The 22,299-nt window shown below is 41.3% G+C and overlaps 1 protein-coding gene across 1 annotated transcript in view; it reads right to left on the reverse strand.

Annotated features, from left to right (window-relative positions):
• Positions 1-992: 992 nt before the first annotated feature.
• Positions 993-22,299, reverse strand: part of LOC128356296 (A disintegrin and metalloproteinase with thrombospondin motifs 9-like) — a 41,612-nt gene continuing 20,305 nt past the window's right edge. The window contains exons 24-40 of the mRNA XM_053316791.1: positions 21,766-21,873; positions 21,517-21,684; positions 18,933-19,181; positions 17,718-17,879; positions 17,249-17,425; positions 11,888-12,058; positions 9,679-9,855; positions 6,334-6,504; positions 5,908-6,102; positions 5,430-5,559; positions 4,915-5,009; positions 4,289-4,383; positions 4,003-4,136; positions 3,418-3,509; positions 2,436-2,540; positions 1,215-1,323; positions 993-1,091 (exon numbers count right to left, since the gene is read on the reverse strand). Coding sequence (XP_053172766.1) covers positions 1,234-1,323; positions 2,436-2,540; positions 3,418-3,509; positions 4,003-4,136; positions 4,289-4,383; positions 4,915-5,009; positions 5,430-5,559; positions 5,908-6,102; positions 6,334-6,504; positions 9,679-9,855; positions 11,888-12,058; positions 17,249-17,425; positions 17,718-17,879; positions 18,933-19,181; positions 21,517-21,684; positions 21,766-21,873 — 2,319 coding nt within the window. The 3' untranslated portion in view covers positions 993-1,091; positions 1,215-1,233. The remainder of the gene's footprint in view (positions 1,092-1,214; positions 1,324-2,435; positions 2,541-3,417; positions 3,510-4,002; positions 4,137-4,288; positions 4,384-4,914; positions 5,010-5,429; positions 5,560-5,907; positions 6,103-6,333; positions 6,505-9,678; positions 9,856-11,887; positions 12,059-17,248; positions 17,426-17,717; positions 17,880-18,932; positions 19,182-21,516; positions 21,685-21,765; positions 21,874-22,299) is intronic.

The following is a 22,299-nucleotide window of genomic DNA, read 5'->3' on the forward strand; positions in this document are numbered from 1 at the left end:
TATATATATCTATTCATCATACAAATCTTATACTATATTTTACTGAAAGTAAAGAGTAAATAATATAAAACGGTATTCTATTTTTTTTTTTAATTTTTTTTTTTACAGCTTCATCCACCGGAGTCCCTTTTAAACACTTAGTAAAACTATTTCAAATAACAGTATCAACATGTAGCATCATTTTCTAGGCTGTTGAAAACATCTGGATTTTTCCTGCAGCTGTTGCCTGTGTTATTGTTGCACCTGCCCACTGATACTCGCCAATTAATTAGAATGTACTGTGAGCCCAGACTCTTCTTTCTCCTGTCCAGCTGGAAGAGGACGTGCAGCTGCAGTTAACAGCTGAGAGATGCTGGCGGAGCAGCCTGAACACAGTGCAGCCGGTTTGGGACACCTGGCTTCAAATACAACATCTCAGAAGTTAACCCCAGAGGAGAAGTGTTCATAGCTTGCCACAGAGCGTAGCTAGACTCACGGACTGGGTCATTTAGGGCAACATCTGATTGGGAAATACATTCAAAGTACGAAATTGATCATATCACTGAACTAAAAAAGCGAAGTACAGGAGCATGATTATAGCTGCTGTATGTATCTGCAAAACTTGCCTGAAGCCATGAAAATAAAAATAAAAAGATGCATTGCTTGGAGACACCTCACTGCTCAAAAACAATAGGACTGTTGGTCATCATGATAATAAACCTTCTTGGATTAAAAACTTACTAATTTGGTCTAAATAAAAAAACATAATATATGGATGTAACACATGCAGTGTGGAGATACTAAAAAGTTGCATACAACCGTAATGGAAGGCACATTCTGGCAAAAAATGAAACACACTGCGCGGTGTTTGCTATTGACAATGAAACCCTTAAATTATATTACAATACAAAAATAAATGACGAGTACAATAAATATCCTGCTATGTACAGTAATTACACCTGATTCATTTACACTATACACACATGGGCGTAAAAGAGGTCACGTGATGGACGGGTTTGAGCTCTACGATGGATGTAGCACCAAAAAAGGAAGGATGTCTTGATACCTGATGAGCACCTGAATATAACTGCCAAGATGAGTGGAAACGGACGCTAAAAAAAGACATGTACACATCATTAACACTTAGTCACAGATGCGTGGAGACTGATTGTGCCTTTCAATAACTGAAATTGAAATACTGTTGTCATAATTAAATTAAAAAAAGCATCCCACACCTGTTTGATAGTGTTGGAACTATTCCACTGATACAGGCAGAGTGGAGCCAGAGGACGGAGTACATTTACCGCAGTAGCCTCCACACATTCCTGACACTCTGCTTCCATCCTGTGGACAAAAGAGGAATGACGTAAGTTATATGTGAGAGTTGAATTCAGTTTTATTTTACAGTTTGCACTGCCAGTGATGTGAGAAGTTAGTGTTAAACATGTATCAGTTTCAAGGATCTGTTAAGAAAAACAACCTTGACAATGTAGGGAAGTGCTTGTGTTTCTTCCAAGTACTCTGAGAATTTCCACTACTAAGAAAGTTATTTGCAGCAGGGTTGTTTTGGTGCCTTTTAAAATGAGCTTTTTCTTTTCAAAATGCACACAAAGAATGAAGCTCTCCAAGCAGGCGGGGGGCACCAGTTATGAATTGGGTAATCACCACCGCCTGAAAGCGGAGAAATACGAGCTAATTTAACCCTAGCACTTCAGTAGCATCATTTGCATGCAACACAATGGGCGGTTTCATACAAACATCCAGAATCACAAAGGAAACAGCATCAGACAAGTACGCCAAAAGTACTATCCCACGACATGACAGCCACAGCGTGTAGTGAGTGGTTTGTCTGATCTCCTCTGAAGTGCTCTCTCTGTCCCACTGTCACAACCTGCCTTTATTTATACTGCCTGGAGTGCCAAGAGCGAGCCGGCTGGCTATGGATATCAACTGTGAACACTTCTTGGCATCTTCGCTGCCTCCTGCTTTGGGCTTGCCAAAAAGCCCTCTCCAGCTTGATCTCCATTTCAAAAGCAGAGGGTGGAGTGGGGTGGGGTAGGGGGGCACTTGAGAGAGCAGCTGCCCAGTAAGGGTTCTTTCTCTGCAAGTTTAGGAGCAGAAGTGGAGCTGGGAATGCAGAACCCACTTGGGAGTATGCCTACTTTGGGCTCTGAAGCCACAAGGATACGAGGGAGTGGGGAGTGATGGACGGAGAGTAACATTTACAGTAACAAGACTGAGCAGAGAAGACGAGAAAGTCACAAAAATAGATTTATACACAGATGTAATGTGAGAGTGTTAAAATCTAAGCGTAATGAATTTGAATCATTTATCTATGTGGGTGCTCCATACATGATCTGTGATGCTGAATAAGAGACAGGGATGAAGTAATTATTCCATGCAGTCATATCTCTTGGATATTGGATAAGAACATGCATGTGTCATATCGCTCATACCTGTGACTTTTGCACATCAGCCACTGCATAGTTGCCCTGGGAGATCCACGAGGTGTCCTCAGCCACCTTAAAACCTGTTCCTGAGAGGTTGATCCTGAACCGACCCTAAAGCGAAGAGCGAGAGAGAATATAAATAAGATATTAGTGACAGATGGACATGTGTTTAAAGACACATTAGGAATGGCTAACAGTACTGTACTGTGTACAGTAATTCCTGTAATTCAGTTTCTGAATTACAGGAATTCACAAACTTAATTACACACATGCCAACCTTGTGTATGTGATTGGGGTAGACAAAACATTTTGAACACTTTTCAATATTATGCACTCCACTACACCACCACCACCCACTGCGACCTCAATAATAAACACAGTAACAAGTAAAATTATCACCTTTCTGACAATGTCAACAAAAACTGAAAATGTATAAGGTTTGTAAAAGAGAATTTATGGCAGAGCTGTTGTACATGTGGACCTAATTAAGTGCTCAGTGAGTTTATATTAACATGAATTATATATCAAATCAAACATCAATTTCATACATTTCATTTTACTTTTATTTTTACTTCATTAGCTTGGTAGACTTAGCCATGCTAACTATCACACAGACTGTCCGGCTGCTGGATGTCTGAAGGTTTGTTTTTTCAAATCAAAAAATAACAATTAAGGGTCAAGCAAAGTATAATGGCAAAAGTAGTTTGGACCATTTTCTAAAAACAACAGGCATGAACTGGTTCTCTAAGTATAAATGCTGACAGAGCTTCTTCACAACAGATATTTTGACATGTCATAGCAGAAAAGCACAGGCATAATTTATAATACTCAACCGTGTCTAATCCAAGTTCTGCTATTGTGCATTCTCACTCAGTCTAAAACCTACTATGACACATCCATTATTCATTTCGTTGTTTAAACCTGTGCTTTCCTGCTATGACAATTATACAGCATAATCATATAATTAAACAGCTGTTGTGGTTCTCACCTGTGGACAGTGGGCGGCGCTGTAGCAGTCTCCAGCTGTGGCAAATGGAACTCTCTTGCCTTCACGGGTGAAAGCAAACTGCCAATCTGTAGCTAAACAGCAAGATAAATCAACAAGCATGATGAGACAAGCAGCTCTTGGAAAATTGTGACATAAAATTAACCTCAGATGAACTTCCATAATTATAGCTTACATACACCATAATGACCCAGGCCGATGTTTTTTAACCTAAATCTGGCCTCGTTTTTATGGTCAGCCTAATGGCAATATCAGTGTAACTCCATCTAGTTAGAGCAGTTTCATCTAATCAGCTCACGCCTTGTAATTGTGTGTTGCTTAAATGAAGCTTCAAGACATCTTGAGCCCATTAACCCCTCATGAGCATAATTAAATCAAGGAGGAAGTTCTTATTTGAGAGTAACTGCAGAAAAGCAGGGGTCTTTAAAATTTTGATGACATATAGTGAGAGTGATGGTACACATTTTTGTAATTAGCACAGGATGCTGCTGCGTGTGTTTGTGTGTGTTGTATCCTCATCAAGAGCCACGAGCGAATGCAGGCTGCGTGTGTGTGCGAGAAACTCACTGATGATGTTCATCTTGCTGAGGTCCAGGCGCACTTTGGAGAAGGTGGTGATGCCGGAGGCAGAATAGTCTCTCCGACAGTCACAGTCTTCTCTTCTGGAGCCATTGGCTGGACACTGGGTGGGGTCATTGAGCCTGGGAAACACACACACATACACAAGATACCTTAGCTCAACTTTACACTTGCGTGGAATTTCTTCATTTACAGAAAACAACGCCGCCAGGAGTCACTTGGCTTTTTTGTAATGAAACAGGCTGTTCTTATTGTTATCCTGTTAGCTGTGTACCTGAAGCCAAAGATCTCTGAAAAATTCTCCCCTTCTCCCGTCGTCAAGGTGATGTACTCCTGTGGAGTCTCTGTCTGCATTCCTGCACAGTAGACCTGAGGAGGGAAAAGGCGGAGGAGGAGTAACAGGGGAAGGAGAGGTGGCAGCCAGAGGAGGGAGGAGTAGGGATGGAAGGGTGAAGGAATAGAATTGAGGTGATAGAAAAGCAGAGAATAAATGGTAAAGATTGAGGTGAGGAAGGGAAGGAAAGAAGTAGAACAGAAGATGTTAAGATGGCAATTACAAGATCTGAAAAATACAGAGGTTTGTGTAGCACATACATTTTCTTTTAGAAAACATCAGCTGACTAGTAATCGAAAGTCATTTTGAAGACAGGCATTCAGTTCAATTTCCTCTCACTGTTATGCAATGTGCTGCAACTATTTGCAGCATTGTATATGAAGTCACATTGCCCAAAGTAAGCCTAAACACAGGCTAGAAGAGATAACATTTAAGCAAGTAGATACACACAGGCATACAAACACTGCAGCAGAAAGTCATCTGAAATATGAACACTTTCCTTACTGTAAGGGCTTCACAGATGCTTCTTTGTGCATTTAGGAAATAATGAAATCATACAATCTTACCTTGAGTGCTTTTCCTTGAATATTGAGAAAGTGTTCACTGTCTGGAAGGGGGCCGCTCAAGCTGAGGACGTCTTGGCAGCTAGAGGGCAAATGGCCTTGGAGACACGAAAGAAGGGAAATAGATAAGTAAAGTAAATAAGTAAGTATTGTGGGTATGCAAGGATTCAACACAGAACAGGCATTAAGGCTGTATACACACACATGTGCATGCATGCACACACAAATTTCAGGAGTTAAGTCAAGTGTGACAAATCGCTGCATCGAATCAAAGAAAACGAAAAGCCACTCGCTCTTTGATGTCCCATCCTACCGTAGTGAAGTAAATATGCCGAACAGTAAATCTTTGATGTTTGCCTCGGATCATAAATATTTCACTTAGGGCCAAATCTTGGAGATGACCGGATCAAGTCGAGCCATACCTAATACTGGAATTTGAGATGCATTCAGTTGGCCTGTGTCTAACCCTGGTAGCCTTGACCTTTGTTCACCAGCAGCAATTTTTTTCATGTACTCACAGCTTGGATTCCTGCAGACTTTCCGGGCTTCTGGCATGGCATCCAGAGAACACCCATTGCGATCCTGACCATCTGCGGACATGCACTGCACCGTCCTCTCCATCAATCCATCTCCACAGCTCGCTGAGCACTGGTGGGGAAGAAAAGAAGCATAACAGTATGATAAATGCAACTTGTGGACGACAGTCTGTCAGCAATTTCCCTCTTCAAAGTGTTGTTTCAAGAAAATTTATATCCATGCACTTTGGTTATTTATCATTTGGCTTTCCCAGATTGAAGCAAAAGGCGTAATGATTTTAATGTCAAGCAAAAGTGGCTATATTTATGTAAAGGAAAACCTTGAAACCTCATGTATAAACAGTTATTGAGCTTAAATGACTGAATTAAAATATAAAGTTGGTCTAATTGGTCTAAAAGCTGTGATATTAATTTCAGCTAAAAATAGCCAAAACAACAGTCTGGACATGCACTTGCTCACCAGTCCCCAGATTCCAACCCTCCACTCCTGTGGCGGTGGACACGGGCCCAGATTACAAGGCATGTAGCTCTCAGGGGGAGTCCCTGGACAGTTCGACAAAGACTGATGGCCGTACTCATAGTTGTCATTCTCTACATGCACCTCGCTGCAGGAGATCAGACGCTGGCGGTAGCCCTGACCACAGCTGGCTGAGCACTGTAGAGAACAAACCACTGGCATGAAGTAAAAACAGTATTCCACACAGGACAAATGGGTGATTTATGTCATTCCTGCATCACAGGATTTAAAAAAGGTGATGTAACTGAATATTCCTTTTGAAGAGAAAAGTGTTGAAAGTAAGCAAACTGAATTTTAACAATTAAGATATCACAGTCTTCGGTTGGGACCACATGGCACACAGGTTTCTCTACTTTTTTTGGCTCTCACCTCAGACCATTCCCCTGTGATCCAGATGAATTCACATGCATGGGCGTTGCAGCTTTCTATGTCTGGAGGTCTGATCTGATTCACACAGTACATCTCATGGACTTCCTTCTGATTGTGATCCACGCACTGCAAGACTCGTCTCCGGTGGCCTGATCCACATGACTTACTGCACTGTAGCAGAGACAGGACAAAGACAGGACTTTGACAAAGATGCCCAAACATGCATGAGTGGTATAAACAGAAAGATGATGACACTTTTCTTTATTAAGGATGCAGCGTACTTGGTACTTGTATGTCTTCTTCAGATTAAGGGTTATAAAGTAGAGTTTCTTTTAAAAGTATAAACCAGTCAAGTGTGTTCTTGTGAGGCAGCTTCATCATATAGGACTGAGAGGAAAGCACTGTGCTGTTAAGAAGAAGAACCTGAGCACATGGCCAAGTCCTTAAACGATGTTACACAACTTCTAACTCCTGAAACTCTTTACAGTCAGTGCCAATAATGTCTCTGATAAAATGTCAGAGCTGAAATTCACTTGCAGTAAGCAACTCAGCATCTAGACTGTGCATCAAAAAATGAAAAAAGAGTATCACAAGTAAGTGATATCTTCAAATACATTTTTTTCATCAATTAATGAATGGTTATCTTAGTAGAAGACACTCCTCTAGTTCATTCAAATACAACCACAGCGCTTGATTTAAGCCACATCAGACCTGCGCTCAACAGGTTGGGTATCTGTTAAACCATTAAGAAACAGAAATGATCTAATATCACTTTGTCTTGCCAGTGCACATTACTACATGAGAAATAAAATTAAAAATGAAAATGAAGCTCGAGCCAGCATCGAATTAGCCTAACTTAGCATAAAGACTGGAAAAATGGGGTAACAACTCCACACAGACCGCCAACTTGTCATTTTTATATCAGTTTGTCTACGGATTTAAAACTTTCATGTAAGCTATTTAGTAGTTATATTAGGTTATAGGTTAGAATAAGACTTCAGTGTGGCCCATATATCTGTCTTTGCCAGGCCCTTAAGTCACTGAATCTGCTGCAGCTGACTTTATGAAAATGGGGTTGCTATGAAAATGGTGTCTTTGGATGAAGTGATCACTTGACTGGAAGTTTAGAGGCATAGAACCACCATAACGATCTTTTACTATACCCATGTCCATAGTAACTCAACTGTTACGACGCTCAAGTCAGCAAGTCTCGTAATTCAAGCGCTGGACATTTTAGGAAGGGCTCAGAGAAGCTTCCACTTACGTCAGAAACACTCTGTACTGTTACGAATGCAGCTCACTCCAGCTGGTCTTCATCAGTATTAATACGCTGAACAATGTCAAACAACTGAAATGCCTGTTACTTTGAGTTGTGCTGTGGTGCTGTACTGTACAGGAATGAACCCATCCTGCACAATAGGGACCTGAGCTTCAGGGTGCTTTGGTAACATTAGCAATAAACCAAGGGTATAAGCAAAAAAGTTTCATTTTAACAAGTATGTTATGCCTGTAGGAACAAGCATAGTGCAAAGATAGAATGTATGTAAACATGCTTAAACCTGTGAATTGAGATGACAGTGTTGGTTAAAGACCATTTCTGATGTGTAGAATCAGTGTAAATGCATAAAAGATATAAGCATGTTAACCCCTGCCAGGTGAAGTGTTGTAATTACTTCCAGCTGTTAATTGGGATGCCCAGGCGGGGAGCTCCGAACACTTCTCCAGACTAATTACACTCTCCTTTCAAAGAAGACATTTCATGCTGCTCAGTGACCCAGATTCAAAATCACTTGAACACATTGAAGACGAGACTCCTGCTGCAGCTGCCTGTTCTAATAATCCCAACTCTCAACAAGGATCTGTAGCCTCCAGCCTACAGAAAATTGCTGAATGTTACTCAGCAGGAATGTACCTGTTAAATACAGCCTAGACATGACTGCAACCTTTTATTAAGGAACAAGAACTGACACTTCTCAGAATTACAGGAGATAATAGATGGATAAACGTATTTAAACGTATTCATACATAAATGGACCTGGAACTTTCTAAAGAACTCCCTCCGCCCTCCTCCTGCCCCCCTGACATTTAGTTTGCAAGAAAAATAGATTTTAGTAATAGCCAGATGTGTTGTGTAAATTCTATTTTCACAATGTGTATTTTTAGTTGGCATTAAAAATATAGTATATAAACAAACAAAAGTTCTCATACACACAGTCGTTGGCCTCACTCTCTCTGTTTAGGCTACTTGTGTCCTTCCAGCTAGAAAGCAGGGGAGACCACTGAGCTGTGCAACTGTTAAAGTTGTGTAAAATCAGTGTTAACCGCAGTGTGAGGTATGTATGAATAACAAATCTCATCTTACGCCATTAAACAGTATGTCTTGAATTCATCTGAAAATTACTCACAGCTTCAGAATTTCCCTAATTAATGTGACTTTAGCATCAGTGGTTAACAACTTGGTTAGTTTAAACATTGTGAAATATGTACTTCACTGGTAAAGCATCTTTTTGAAATATGCTTTTAAAACAGTAACATATGAAATAAATATATGTAATAATATGACAATACTGAATGTTAATGTTCAGAGGAAAAGCATTGTATTATCATTGAAGGTTTAACATTGAAAAGCTGCAGAAATGTGCTTCATTAGAACTATGTGTGTGTAGTTTGATCAGATTGTATTGACAGTGGTCTGGCAGCATAAAGCAAACAATAACTGTCCTAACATTCTTCTTCAAATCCTGTTAAATGCTGATTGGTGCTCAGAGATAAGTCACATCACCTATTCTAACTGTGATCCGCCCACCAAGCAGATTTTAGGAATTAATTATATTTCTCATGTGAAATAAAGAAAGCTGTTTAAACTAAAAAAAAAGTATTTTCACATAGTATCATGTACACAACAGCTAACTGAGAATCAATTTTCAGGCTTTTTAATGTAGCTTTTAAGTAGTAACTTATAATGGGTATACATCAATTTATATTATACAGTTAATAAGTTTATGTTATATTAACAGTTATGCCTCAGGTGTGCATTTACTTAAAATGTACAACTGTTCAAAGCAACCTAGCCAATTATCCTTTTCATAATGATAGGAATGAGGCTTCAGCTTTGTTTGAAAAAAAAAAAGAAAAAAAAAGCTTGATCATCTGATTTTCATCAGCTCGCCTCCTCTCCTCCCCTCTGCTCTCCCTGGCCTCAGCGCCTCTGACTGCAGCAGCGACTCATACCTTCACCAGATATGACAGAGCAGATTCACCCTCTCCCAGGACAGGCAGGGGAGGAATTAAAAAAAACCAAACACTTTCCTTCTGCACATGCCTCCACACGCTTTCTCAGCTTACCGTCTGCCAGTCTCCTTCCCTCCAACGGTACCGGGAGGGACATTCTGCAACCCGGCAGCTCTGGCTGGACGTTGGTCTGGAGCGCAGGGGACAGTCGGACTCCAGTGGGCTGCGTTGGTCTCCAACTTGGCAGAACACCTCTCGTCTCTGAATGCCGTCGCCGCATGATGCTGAGCACTGAAAGCAGGACGGGTAAGACATTTTAAAAAGTTTATTCTATTCTTACTCACATTTCATTGTATTGTTATTACTGCAAATAGTGGCTGTTATGAAATGAACTAATACACAACATACCATGTGTGTTTACAATGTCCTGGTATGTAATTGTATTTCTTTAATATGGCATTTTTATGAGGTATGAATATTATATTTATTTAAGGGAATGTACTCAACTAAAACCATTATATTTTAGATCTATCATTTTCTACTGATTCTGCATTTCTTTGTGTCCCTTTACATTTGAGTTTGTGCTTTGCTCATATTATAATATCTAAATGAGGCCAACACTGAATTAGACACTAATTACACTTTCATTAGCCTGTCAGCTGTGGCTTTTAATGAATAACACAAATATCACACATGTTGTGTATTAAAGGGTACTCTTAAGAAAATATAAAACGCTTAAATAACTGCAATCAAGTCTCTGTCTTATTGAAGTTATATGTTTTATATTAAGACAGATATTGACATTTGTATTTGCAGAAATGCTAAGGGCTTAGAGTTGGATCCTGTAAAAAGCGGATGTTTTTTGTCATCTTGTGTCTGTGATGCAACTGCAATGTTTTTAATGAAAGTGGCTTTAATAGAGAACACATTTCCAAACAGAACATAAAAGAATGAGAGCATGGTGGTTCTGTTTTGTCGTCTGGCAACTCTTAAACCAGATGACCCAGAAAAATCACATGATATAAGCAATGCAAACATTGTTTTAGTTTTATAGCTTAAATTTGACTCACTGTTTTGGACAGTTTTTAAAGTAACAATCTTTTTTGTCTTTTCTTCTTCTCAAACAGATACTGTTGATCATTCCAAACAACCAGCACTGCACTGGTGTTAAGCATGGATTTATCATCAAAGATTAAGACTGATGAAATGTTTGTGTCTCTGTTTGTGTGTGTGTGCATGAGATGATGACAATGTTTTGTTCCCCTTCTTCTTCAGATTAAGGGAACACAATGAGATGCACATAATCTGATGATGGAGCTGAGGTGAGATGAGATGAGTAGATGGGAACCATTCCAGTTTTCTACATGAATCTATACAAAAAACGTTCATATTCACAGCATGTTCATTCAAATGTATGCTTCAACGGTTAGGCAGCCTGTTGCACCATGGGAAATAATGCTGTACATGACTATGAGACTGGTGTGGAGTATCGCTTTTCTGCTGGCCTGTGTCCAGACCCACAGCTGTTCACAACAGACGCACATCCTCTCTGACGTATGGAGTACAGATGTGTCTCTGTTGCTTGCTCTTAGAAAGAAGGGTGAATTGAGAGAAAGAGGACACGAGAGGACAGAGGGAGAAAGACAGACAGGGAGACGGGCTCTAAAGCTACCCAGGTGCGTAAATGCGAGTTTGCGTCTGGCATGCTGACATAGGTGGGTAGCCTCTTTAGTAGGGCATTCAAAGAAAAGACCAACATGTGGTTCCCATTTGGAAGGCAGGAGATAGAGAGAAAAAAGTAAGTAACTGAAAGAAAGCAAGAGGGCCGGAACTTGAAAGAAAAAGTGATCTGTGGGGGGAAAGAGCAACAGTCAGAGGGAGGATAAAAGGGACAGAGTAGAGAGGAAAGTGAGGGCCAACGGAAGAGAAAAATATAGAGATGAGAGGAGTAGATTTACACTAGCTGGACTTAATATCAGTTGACCTCAGATCAAGGAGAAGGGTGCAAATCTCTCCTGCTGCTCTACTTTACTGCACTGTGCACCTCAAAACCCAAGTCTGCAGCCGCCCCAGGCCTGTGCTGCAACCTGGCAAACCACCATGCCATGTATAAAAGCACCCTGCCTTAGTTAGTGGCTTGGCATGGTGTATAAATACAGTCAGGTTCTGCTGCACATGTTTTTACTCATAAGCACACACTTGCCAGCAAGCTGGTAAGCATCAAAGTGGAAAGGGGAGGAAAAAAAAAAAAAGAGTGCAAGTCTGGCAGCGTGAGAACATGAGTGGTAAAGGAGTGTTTTATAGCAGGGTCAGAGAGTCCTACCTCTCCCCAATTGCTAGTATTCCACTTGGGACACCGGCCACCTCTGCAGCGCCTCTGCTTGCCGGGTTTAGGGGACAGGTGCTGGCAGTTTTCCTCGGGGACGGGGCGGCCTGAACCGGTCACGCAGCTCACCTTACGGGACTTGACACCTCTTCCACAGGCGGACGAGCACTGCAAGATATCAAAAGGAAAGAAGGAGTTGTATAGAAATCAAAAAGGTATGTTTTGTGTTAAGTGTGACTGTAAAAATGTACACACTCCAAGCCAGTTGAATTCAGATTTTTTTTTTTTGGGGGGGGGGGGGCGGTTTGGGTCAGCATTATTCAGTTCAAACAGCATGATTGGGATTAATAATGCACATCATTTGTTGAATATCTGGCTTTGAAGTTTAAAAAAATGAAAAAAATGATTCTCAAACACATCTGCGTGGTTAAAAGATTAAAATATAAATGACAGCACAGGTAGAACTAAAAAACAGGTACATGTTAATCATTATGGGGATAACATGCGACCCAGTTCCACGTGGGTAGCTTCATCCAATGACAATACGTGTCTGATCACCCCGGCAGCAGTTGGTTTTACCTCCGGGTTCACCGAGTTACTGAAAGTCTAACTCAGTGTGACAGGCAGACTCTCACACACACACACACACATACACACACACACACACCACACACACAGTGGAGTTACATGAGGGAGTGGAGAAGGGCTGGATTGTGCTCGGATAATCAAAGGGGGCGTTGCATTTGGGGATGGATGGGAAGCGACAGGCTCAGAGTTGAACGAGTACGTGGCCCAGCGTGCGGTGCTGTCCTGACCAGCAAGAGACTGTACTGGACAGGAACATGCTGTGACCTCTCACCTCATTTAGGGAGGGCTCATGAAAGGAGGGGCTAATAAAAATGCTTATTCCCCCATTTTGGCTGGGGCACCCTTCACATCCCAGTTCGATTAGTTGATGTGTTACATGTACTGGAATTGTTTATGTTGTTAGTGATGCCAGTGGATTGTCAGTTTATTCAATCAATAAATGAAAAAAGAAAAAGAATGATTCTGTTTTTATTCGTGCCAAGAAATAAAGAAAGTACATTTCTGTTTTTGAGGATATTGTTGTGATGAAATTGTAATAAAAATTGAAGCGCTGATGTTGCTCATTTGTGTCTTTATATGAAAACGTAGCACATATGAGTTGTAGAAGGACTCCATGATTGATGTAATAAGTCACTGACACTTCTCCTGATGTCAAAATGACCAAATAACACAATTGACTGTCACCAAAAGAGGTAATATGTTTAATGTTGGTGGCCAATGTGAACACAAAACACATTTCCTTTAGATGCACATTGTTGACTAAAAGGGGTCATTAGAGGGGAAGGTGGGCATTCCAGTAGAGGTTAAATCATTAAAAAGGTAGGCATTTACAATCCAAGGAGGTCTTCTGGACTGTCGTTGTGTTGTGTCCTCAAGTTTTATATACTTTTAACAATGTTGCTCCTGCTGTTACACTGCTGAAATGCCCTCAGAATACCTTGGGAATCAGTACAAAAGGGTCAAATTAAAACACCATGTGTTTTATCAGTAAATGAACCACTCCCCCATGCAGGGTTCATTAACTTTGCCCACAGGGTCTCTGGGGTTTTGTAATTATCCAGAGCAGTGCACCAATACAAACATAACTGCTCACACATACTTGACCTTAACGTTTTCTATTTGATCATGTAATGAAATGTAAGCATGGTTTTATTTGTGCTAGTCACTAATATAATTAGTTTGAATTGACTTATATTGGCGGCTCAGGGGTTGACTACGATCCATGGAATTTCAGACACAAAGTGCTCAATTCAAATCATACAACTTTATTTATAAAAATCCAGAGAGGCAAAGCTTCTGTCCGCACCATGTCAGATGAAACACCTCTAAATACACTGCTTTCCAATGTCAGCATAGTGTTTGGGAATCCTATTGAATGCCTGTGCCCCCCCCCCCACCCCCCCAACCCATGTCCCTCCCCCACCCCGGAATCACAGCAATTTCCCAGAAGTATGTCTGTGCTGATGGGATGAACTGGGAAGGGGGCCCCTCCCCAGATCAAACGTGACCCTTGACCCCACCGATACACCACTGCATTGTCTTGCTGACGGCCCTCCTCATTCGAGTCAATGTCACCGGCCCCCGTATTGGTACACTGTCATCAACCCGCATTAGACCAGAGTAGAGGGGCCTGACAGAAAGGGGCAAAGGGCGCTGGCAACTTCATAGCATAGCACGCGTCACCAGGCGTCCCAGAAAGGCCGGGGTAGGCATTAATAGTGAATGAACACAGTAAATGAGATGGGAGGTATACTGAGGCATTGTCACACAGGACAAAGATTTACCTTGATGAAAAGAGCTTTGAACTCCTGCCACAGACGGTAAAAGCATGATCGCTCAAAGAGGTCAGCAGAGGCCCTGACCACATAAAATAACAAGGATATTGCTCAGTGATTTGTGCATTTTCATTCAGGAAAAACACCCTGTTGAATAGACTGGCGGGGAGGACTGCCTTATAAGCTATTTGGCAGGCTTTTCATTTGAAACCTTTTAGCCAAAGCCATAAGTAAAGCACTAAATAACATAGGACACTTCCTCATCCACAAACACACTATAATTACCTTAAAATTGGAGTTGAAGTAATCTTTAACAACTCTACATTTCAATATAGTCTAAGCAGAATAAGTAGCTGTGCAGAGGCTAGCTTAATGAATGATGTTAGTGGTTGGTACTTATCACTTATTTATTTCTAACTTAACTATTTTGTGTAAGTTGGCAGCAAGTTCTTTTTTTTTGTTGTTGTTGTTTTTTATGTGTTGGCCAGGTCACTGTGCGTGACAAAAATGTTTTGCTCAAATAATGAAAAAAAGACTTTAATAGTACCTCTACTTCACTTTAATCGTAACCTTTTCTGGAAGTGAACAGAAATCCAACAAATCCATAAAAAAAATTAAATATTGACATAACATTATAATGAAGTAACAATAAATACAAGTAATTACATAAATATACAGAAATCTTGAAACACAGACTAATACTGCCATTTTTGAATAATAGACATACAATATACTTATTTCAAGAGCCTGTTGATATGGTGTTAGTGTTGTACTGCTGTTTGCACCAAGAAGCTGAGCACAAGAAATCAAACTGCTGAGACTGAAAAATGAAATGAAGCGGGAATACTAGGAGAATTCACTGTGGAGTGCTAATATTGTGTTCTACTTTCACTGATTCAACCTACTGTAGATTTGATTTAATGCTGCCTTACAATCACGCATGTGGGAATCATTACATGCAATAGTTCTCATTAGTAAATGATGTGTGGTAAAAAAAAATGTACTCACTGCTGTGTTAACAGGCCCTTAAAATAAGGTGTGATGTCAGTACAGACATTTATGACCAGGAGGAGTCAACTGGGTGGGCTGCAGGCAAAGGTTGCCCCTAACCACAGATTCTGGATCAGTTTTCACTTGCCACAATAGGATGGTAAGCATTACAAAGTGGGAGATGACACACACCCTGGATCTGTGTTTAGGGCCATCAGCTGCACTGGATAGCCTCAACAACTCATGCTTAATCTTAGCCAGCCAAAATCCCTCCAGTGCAAGGGAGAGAAAGATACGGCAGGGGGGCAATCATAACAGAGACTGAGGTAGACACATTAGGTTGGCTCAGAGTAAGAGCTCTGGATACAAAACACTATTAACTTCCCCTGTGGTCACAGGTATCACGTGTTCAAAATACAACATTTTAATAGGCCATTGTCTTAAAAGGTTAAGAAAGTTGATTGGTGGACATTCAAAGACACATCAGCGTATGTAATCAAATTTGACACACTGCATTTCACTATATGATCAATCCACAAAGTGCTCATGGAATGAAAGAAAACATACGGAAGAGGCAGCATCAAAACATAATGTGCCAAAACACACACCTACCCGCTCCAAAAATGTGATGGTTCAGTTTTGATATTTATATCTTATATCTCCCTTGTTTGGCCAAAGCACCACTGTAGTGTAGGTTATCATAGTTTAATGGCTAGTTGAGTTGTGTTTTGTTCCAAGTGAGGTATTGTTGAGCATAGCATATTTAGCAACTCCAAGTACTTACTGTACAAAGCAAATATTAACTAACACAATATAAATACACTCATATCAAGCACCTTTGGAGCAGAGAGCTTTAAACCTATTGTTTTGGCCACACTAAAGAAATCTGGGTCAAAACCCTCTGCCAAACTGGAATACAATGGCTATTAGTTCTAATTACCACAAACTCAGTGAGACACTTTATTTTACAGTGCTGGTACAGCTGCTGTTTCCTATGGAACTATGTTACTGGACGTTTCAGGAACTTTTGAGTCAACATATGAATGCTCCAATGTTAATGTTGTTTTGGGATCGCACCATTGTTGGTTTCATAGCAGAGGGCAAATACAGTAAAATAATACTGTAAAATAAAGTGTCTGAATAAGATTAATAACTTCTCTAACAAACCACATGTGCCTTAAGACAAATTGAATTCTTGATACAATAGCCATTTCAAAGATGTATATAGTACAAAGATGTATATATAGTACATAGCCCAAATATAGTCCCATGTAGGTTGGTGCTTTAAATGTTCTTATCAGAACATGTGTAACAAGTGTATTGTGTAGCACCACATATTTGGAGATTATGGGCCATTCTTTGGATAATAAATGAACAAGGCATCGTACTGTATATTCCTGATATACAAAAACATTCATCAGTATTTGCATATGAACAACGATTGGCTAAATGTGCGAATACAAAGAGCTAAGACACAAAATAAATCACCTTTTAAAGTTAATGCTATATACAAAAGATAAAAAGGAAAAAAATATCTTAATAAATTATCTTTAAAAACAATATTTTACAAAACTAACTTTGATTGTGATACAAAGTGATCCTGAATTTTTCAATACTAATACAAGGCTCAACAACAGTTTTATGGTAACTAGGACTGACAAAAAAAGTTCTTATGGTCACAGCTGTCACTGAAGCATTGTGTGATGTTGTACTTTTTTGGCATATATTGCAAGTGAGCGCATCTTTGCCATTTAAGTGCAACAGAAATTAACTTTCCAAATGTCTTGAGGAAACGTTGATCAATCGCAGGCACCAGAGAGGGAAGATGAAGTGGAGGGGGTTAAAGTAAAAATGGAGAAGTAGGAGCACAGTGTATTTCTCCAGTGCAATAGCACCATAGACATGCCTGCCCCTTTAAGACTGTTTGTGAAAGAGTACGACTACAGGTATTTCGAAAAATGTGAGGTTGAAAAAACAAGGTATAGAGTATTTTTTATGAGCGTACCGAGCTCCATGGGTCTGTGCTCCAGTGGGGGCTAGACGGGCACGGCTGAGTATTGCACTGCTCACGATCTGGTGGCTTGTCATGGATCTCGCAGCTCAGATCATTGAAACGCTCACCATTTGGACGCTGACATACCACCAGCCTCGTCTTTATCCCACCTCCACATGGCTTGGTGCACTGAAGACAGCAGGAGGAGAGGTTGTGTTTTACAGATGGGCATGGGAAAAAGATTTGAATGTGAGGACAAAACTAGGGCTGCTTTTATTGTGGAAATATATCTGCGTTGTGTGAAGCTCTGAGAATGTGAGTCTGAGCTTCAGCTAATTTGCGATGTACTTTCCAACCTTCACACTGAGCAAATTCTGCATCAGTCAAAGTAATTATTCAAACACAAATGAGCATCCCAAAGTTTATATATTTCTCTCTGAGCTAACCCTCTAAAACAGCAGTTAAATGGTGTCTGTCTTACCTCTCCCCAACTGCCATAGATCCACTGTGGACATGGCCCTGACTCACAGGATCGTTGCTCACTGGGCCGGCTGCGATCCTCACAGCTGTTGGCAGGGTAGCCATTCTCATCCTGGCACACTACAACACGTCGCTGAAAGCCTCCTGCACATGTGCTGGAGCACTGTTGGCAGAGAGAAGAGAAAGCACACTGTCAAGTAGATGGTTCTCACAAACAGATACACAATGTGTAGGTATAAATGACATCCAGAGGGATATATTGTATATTATTTACACTTAGACATGATGGTGTTTGGACATCATCATGTCCAAACACACACCAACTTAAAGTGACAGCTGAAAGCTAATAATGTAACTTTGTGTACATTGAAGATCACGTAGAGACATACTGAACAATACTAAGATACGCCTCATGTCAAATGACTGACCAAGTCTGCTGCTATATTAAAATATCATATCCTCAGGACAGAGGAAGGAAGAGTCACCAGAAATAGCTTCAATCACTTCCCAGCATTATTTAAGGGTCAAAGTTATTTTTGGACAAACATCATGACTAACAAAAAAACAACATTTGAATAATACAGACAAAGAGATCCGTGGGGGGGACAGCCTGTGATTCTTAGGTCACGCTATCCTGTGGTGTTACATCACAATGGCTATGGCCTCGTCCTAAAAGAGTGCACTGTTTGTCAAAGTCTGCATCAGGTTACAAGGACGTGTTGCAGATTCATGAAGTGCTATTAAAGAATTTCCCAGGATTACTTTAGTGCTTAAACCATCCAAAGCAAGTTAAGCCTGCATACACTCATCTTTGGTCCAACTGACACAAGTCTCAACAGTTCAACACAATAGTTGTCTTAAATCAGTCACATTATTAAATTACTGCAGTCAGGCCAAAGCATTGCTCTGTTGTCTATGCTTCTGTATATGGAGTGTCTTCAATAGTTCCTGGTGTGAACAAGTAGTGTGTTATGGTAGTATCTTAAAAAAAAAACACACACACACACACACACACACACACACACACACACACACACACACAGGGCTGCCTCAGCTCAGCAGCTGTCTCATTACTCCACTTGCTTAAAGTTTCTCTGGACTGTTGATGTAACAGTTTGGTTGCACAAGATCAAGCACAATATTTCAAATGTCTGGCTCAAGAGGAATGGTTTGTTGACCCCTGTGATATGATGCTGCTGTCTGTAAGATGCCTCACCGCGCCCCAGGGTCCAGTCCGCCATTGATGGGATTGGCTACGGGGAATGTTGTTCCTGTTGCTGCTGTTTGGTGAGGACGGGAGAGGTCGGGCATCACTGGAGCGGGACGGGCATTGAGACATGGCACAATCCTGCTCTGTGGTTGGACGATCGTCTGGGTCACACTCACTAGCATTCACTTCTTGGTCACTGAAGTTGACACACAGTACCTGCCGTGTGGTCTTCCCCTGGCCACAGGTCACTGAGCACTGAAAACACACACACACACACGCACACATTATATAACAGATACCCAGATCCACATACAAACCAGCATACATAAAAGTGGGCATTATTACATTGTGTGAGGCATGGACCTGAGAAAAACCTGTGATCGTTACAAATTGAGTACCATGGCTCTTTAACCTTGCTCATGAGCTGGGTTTTGCGCACCATATAAAAGGGTGACCGTGGATTGCTATAATAACTATAATTTCTGGTCATCCATAAATTCTGTTCTCACTCACACAGACTCTTGAACACAGGTGAAGAGGTGAACTATCTATATGGCCAAAGCCCTTGTTTTATTTACTGGAGACAACCTTATGTATAAAGAGACTAATGTATCAAGACTTGGGACTTAACGTGCATACATTTCTAATAGAGGCTTTCAAGGATTGATTGAAGTTATTAATAATACTAATAATTATCTTCAAAATGCCACTATCATGCATAGGCAGAATACACTGCTATGTGTATGTGCACCATTGAAAGCTGTGTAAGCTAGTTTGTGAGTGAATTTATCTTAAACTAATCTAAGCCACATGTATATCATCTTATGTTTTTAAGTCATTACCTAAAGTCTGAACACAGATGACATTGACTGGGGGAAAAAAAACATTCTCCATGATGCTCAGACACAGTGTCCGAATGATTGCAGCTGCTGCATACATCCACCTGTATACCTCATGACCCCAAGATAATTAAACCTTTTCACTGAGGAACAGCAACTAAATCCCAGTCTGGTGACCTGTTTCTCATTGCCTCAGATACAAGGGTGTTGACCCCATTTCCAGTTGCTTGAGACACACCTAGAGGCATGCTGGATGCCAAAAACAGATGAGACCAGCAGAACTATGTCAAGTACATACAGATGGCATCTCATCTTAAAGACACTAAAGACAGATAAGATCCATGCCTCACCTGGGCTACGAAAACGTGCCTAGAAAATGTGACTTCATAACTAGACAACACAACTTTCCCAGAGTTCAATACCCACTGAAAACAAGCTTGACTTGGTGGAGAAGATGCAGACACAGCTCTCACTCTGATTATAAAGGGGCTGAATGGCATGCAGTAAATGCCCGCTGCTCTTTTACTGGCTGCTGATGCAGTATCTGCTTAAAGCATATATCTCTCTTTCTAGGAAAATAACACATGCCAGATCTTCTGCCAAGCAGTAATGGTGTCTCACTCAGCTACTCCCTAGCAGAGTCCTCTCTCTGTCTTGGTGATCTATTATACTTATGCAACAGCTGTCTACTCTAAAACCTCGCCTGGGAGTACAATGTCCAGAGGTTTACACTGCTCTGTCACAGTGTTATGGATTTGATGTGATTATAGATAGTGTAAGAAGGTTTTACATACATTAAGTCGATATATATGACGTGACACAAAATGAAGCTGTTGGATAACACACTGTAGGCTGTAGGGGCCTCAGAACAATAACAAAAATCTGTTATATTAGAGGGTTCTGTCACTGTCAGATAAAGACGCCCATTTAGCTTTGGGTTAGTAAACTGTGTGGTGTGTGTGTGTGTGTGCGTGTGTGTGTGTGTGTTTATGATAGACTTCTGAATCTCTTTTGGCCATGGGATGAAACTATTTCCTTTTGGGGGTTCAATGAGTGTCTTTGGCTTGGTGGTAACAAGTGCGCGTGTGCATACGTTTCTATGTGTTTGTGTGTCTGCATGATGACCAGACCTGCAGTCTGGCTGTACTGTATCATCAGAGCGCTGATGAGAACCATCTGTAAACAAGGCTGGAGCCCCTCACTGCAGCCCCTTGCATCTCCTAGCTCAAGAAACTTGTGCCTCACTCAGGCTCCACTCTTTCTCTCTCTCACACACACACACACAAACACACACACACACACATACACACACACACGCTCCCTCTCTAGCCTCATTCCAGCCCTCCTCCAGGCCTCGAAACACACTTGCCTCCCAGCTGCCGCACTGTCTCCACAACCTTGTTCACACAAACATCTATATAGCATGTGTGGACACTGATTGTTAGTGTAGGTGAAAAATAACATTGAGTCTACTGAAATAAATAATCTTGCAGGAACAAAAACATCTGGATGGCAATACTGATGACGAACAATTTAGGTTAATCAACAGTGCTGTCCGCCAGTATAATGGGATGCAGATCTGGGGGGAAATGCTTACTGATTCAACAGGATATGTTTTTTGTCCAAATTTCCACTTATTTGAAACTGTTCTCTACAAAATTGGAAGAGCAATAGATAATAATGTTGAGATCATGTGCAACAACTGGGTCAGCTACAACTGAATAAGTGATGACGACGGGTGCGTTTTTTACCACTGTCCACTCCAGCACTTTCCACTGTCCGCAGGCCACTACCGAGCACACTTCTCTGGCAGGGGGTTTTGGTAGGTGGGCGCATGCCGACTCCTCTGCCACACCACCCTGGTTGTCACGGCAACTCACGTAGCGCATCCGTGTCCCTTTGCCACAGCTGGCACTGCACTGTTATGCAGAGGAGAAATGTTAAGAACCTGGGAACCAACACAAAGACAAAGAGACTGAAGATGCAGCAGGACAACCAACCTGGGTCCAGGAACCAAACCGCCACTGGGTTTTGTGACTCTGGTGGGAGGGTACTTTGGTCCCTGGTGGAACAGGGTGGCTGCTGGGACACTGGGCCAGTTCACAGTCCTGTGGAAGGGAGGACACATATATCCATTCATGCAGTGATTAACAAAATGAATATACTAACAACATCTGCCAACGACCACACAATACTGTGAATAACACAGATCCTCTGACATGGGACAGTCATTAACAACTTAAAGTATATTCCTACAGCTCTACATTTTAGAGTAGCTGTGTTTCCCATCAACCCCCCGCACCCCCTTACCAAAACAACATGAACAGGGTCTGCCCTGTCAGTTCAAACTATGGATTGTGGCAGTAAGCCACTCAGCATAAAGCCCTGATCCCTGTCATAACAGGTCATAGTGGAGTGGTATTCAGGGCTCCAATGCCCATGCTGGCGTGGTTCAAAACTCCACCCCTCATCCACCCCCTTGTCCCTCACCTTCCGCCCTTTCCTCTTTCTCCCCCCATGCCCTCTGGTGCCCT

This window comes from Scomber japonicus, chromosome 3, assembly GCF_027409825.1.
Source record: "Scomber japonicus isolate fScoJap1 chromosome 3, fScoJap1.pri, whole genome shotgun sequence".
Lineage (NCBI taxonomy): Eukaryota > Metazoa > Chordata > Actinopteri > Scombriformes > Scombridae > Scomber > Scomber japonicus.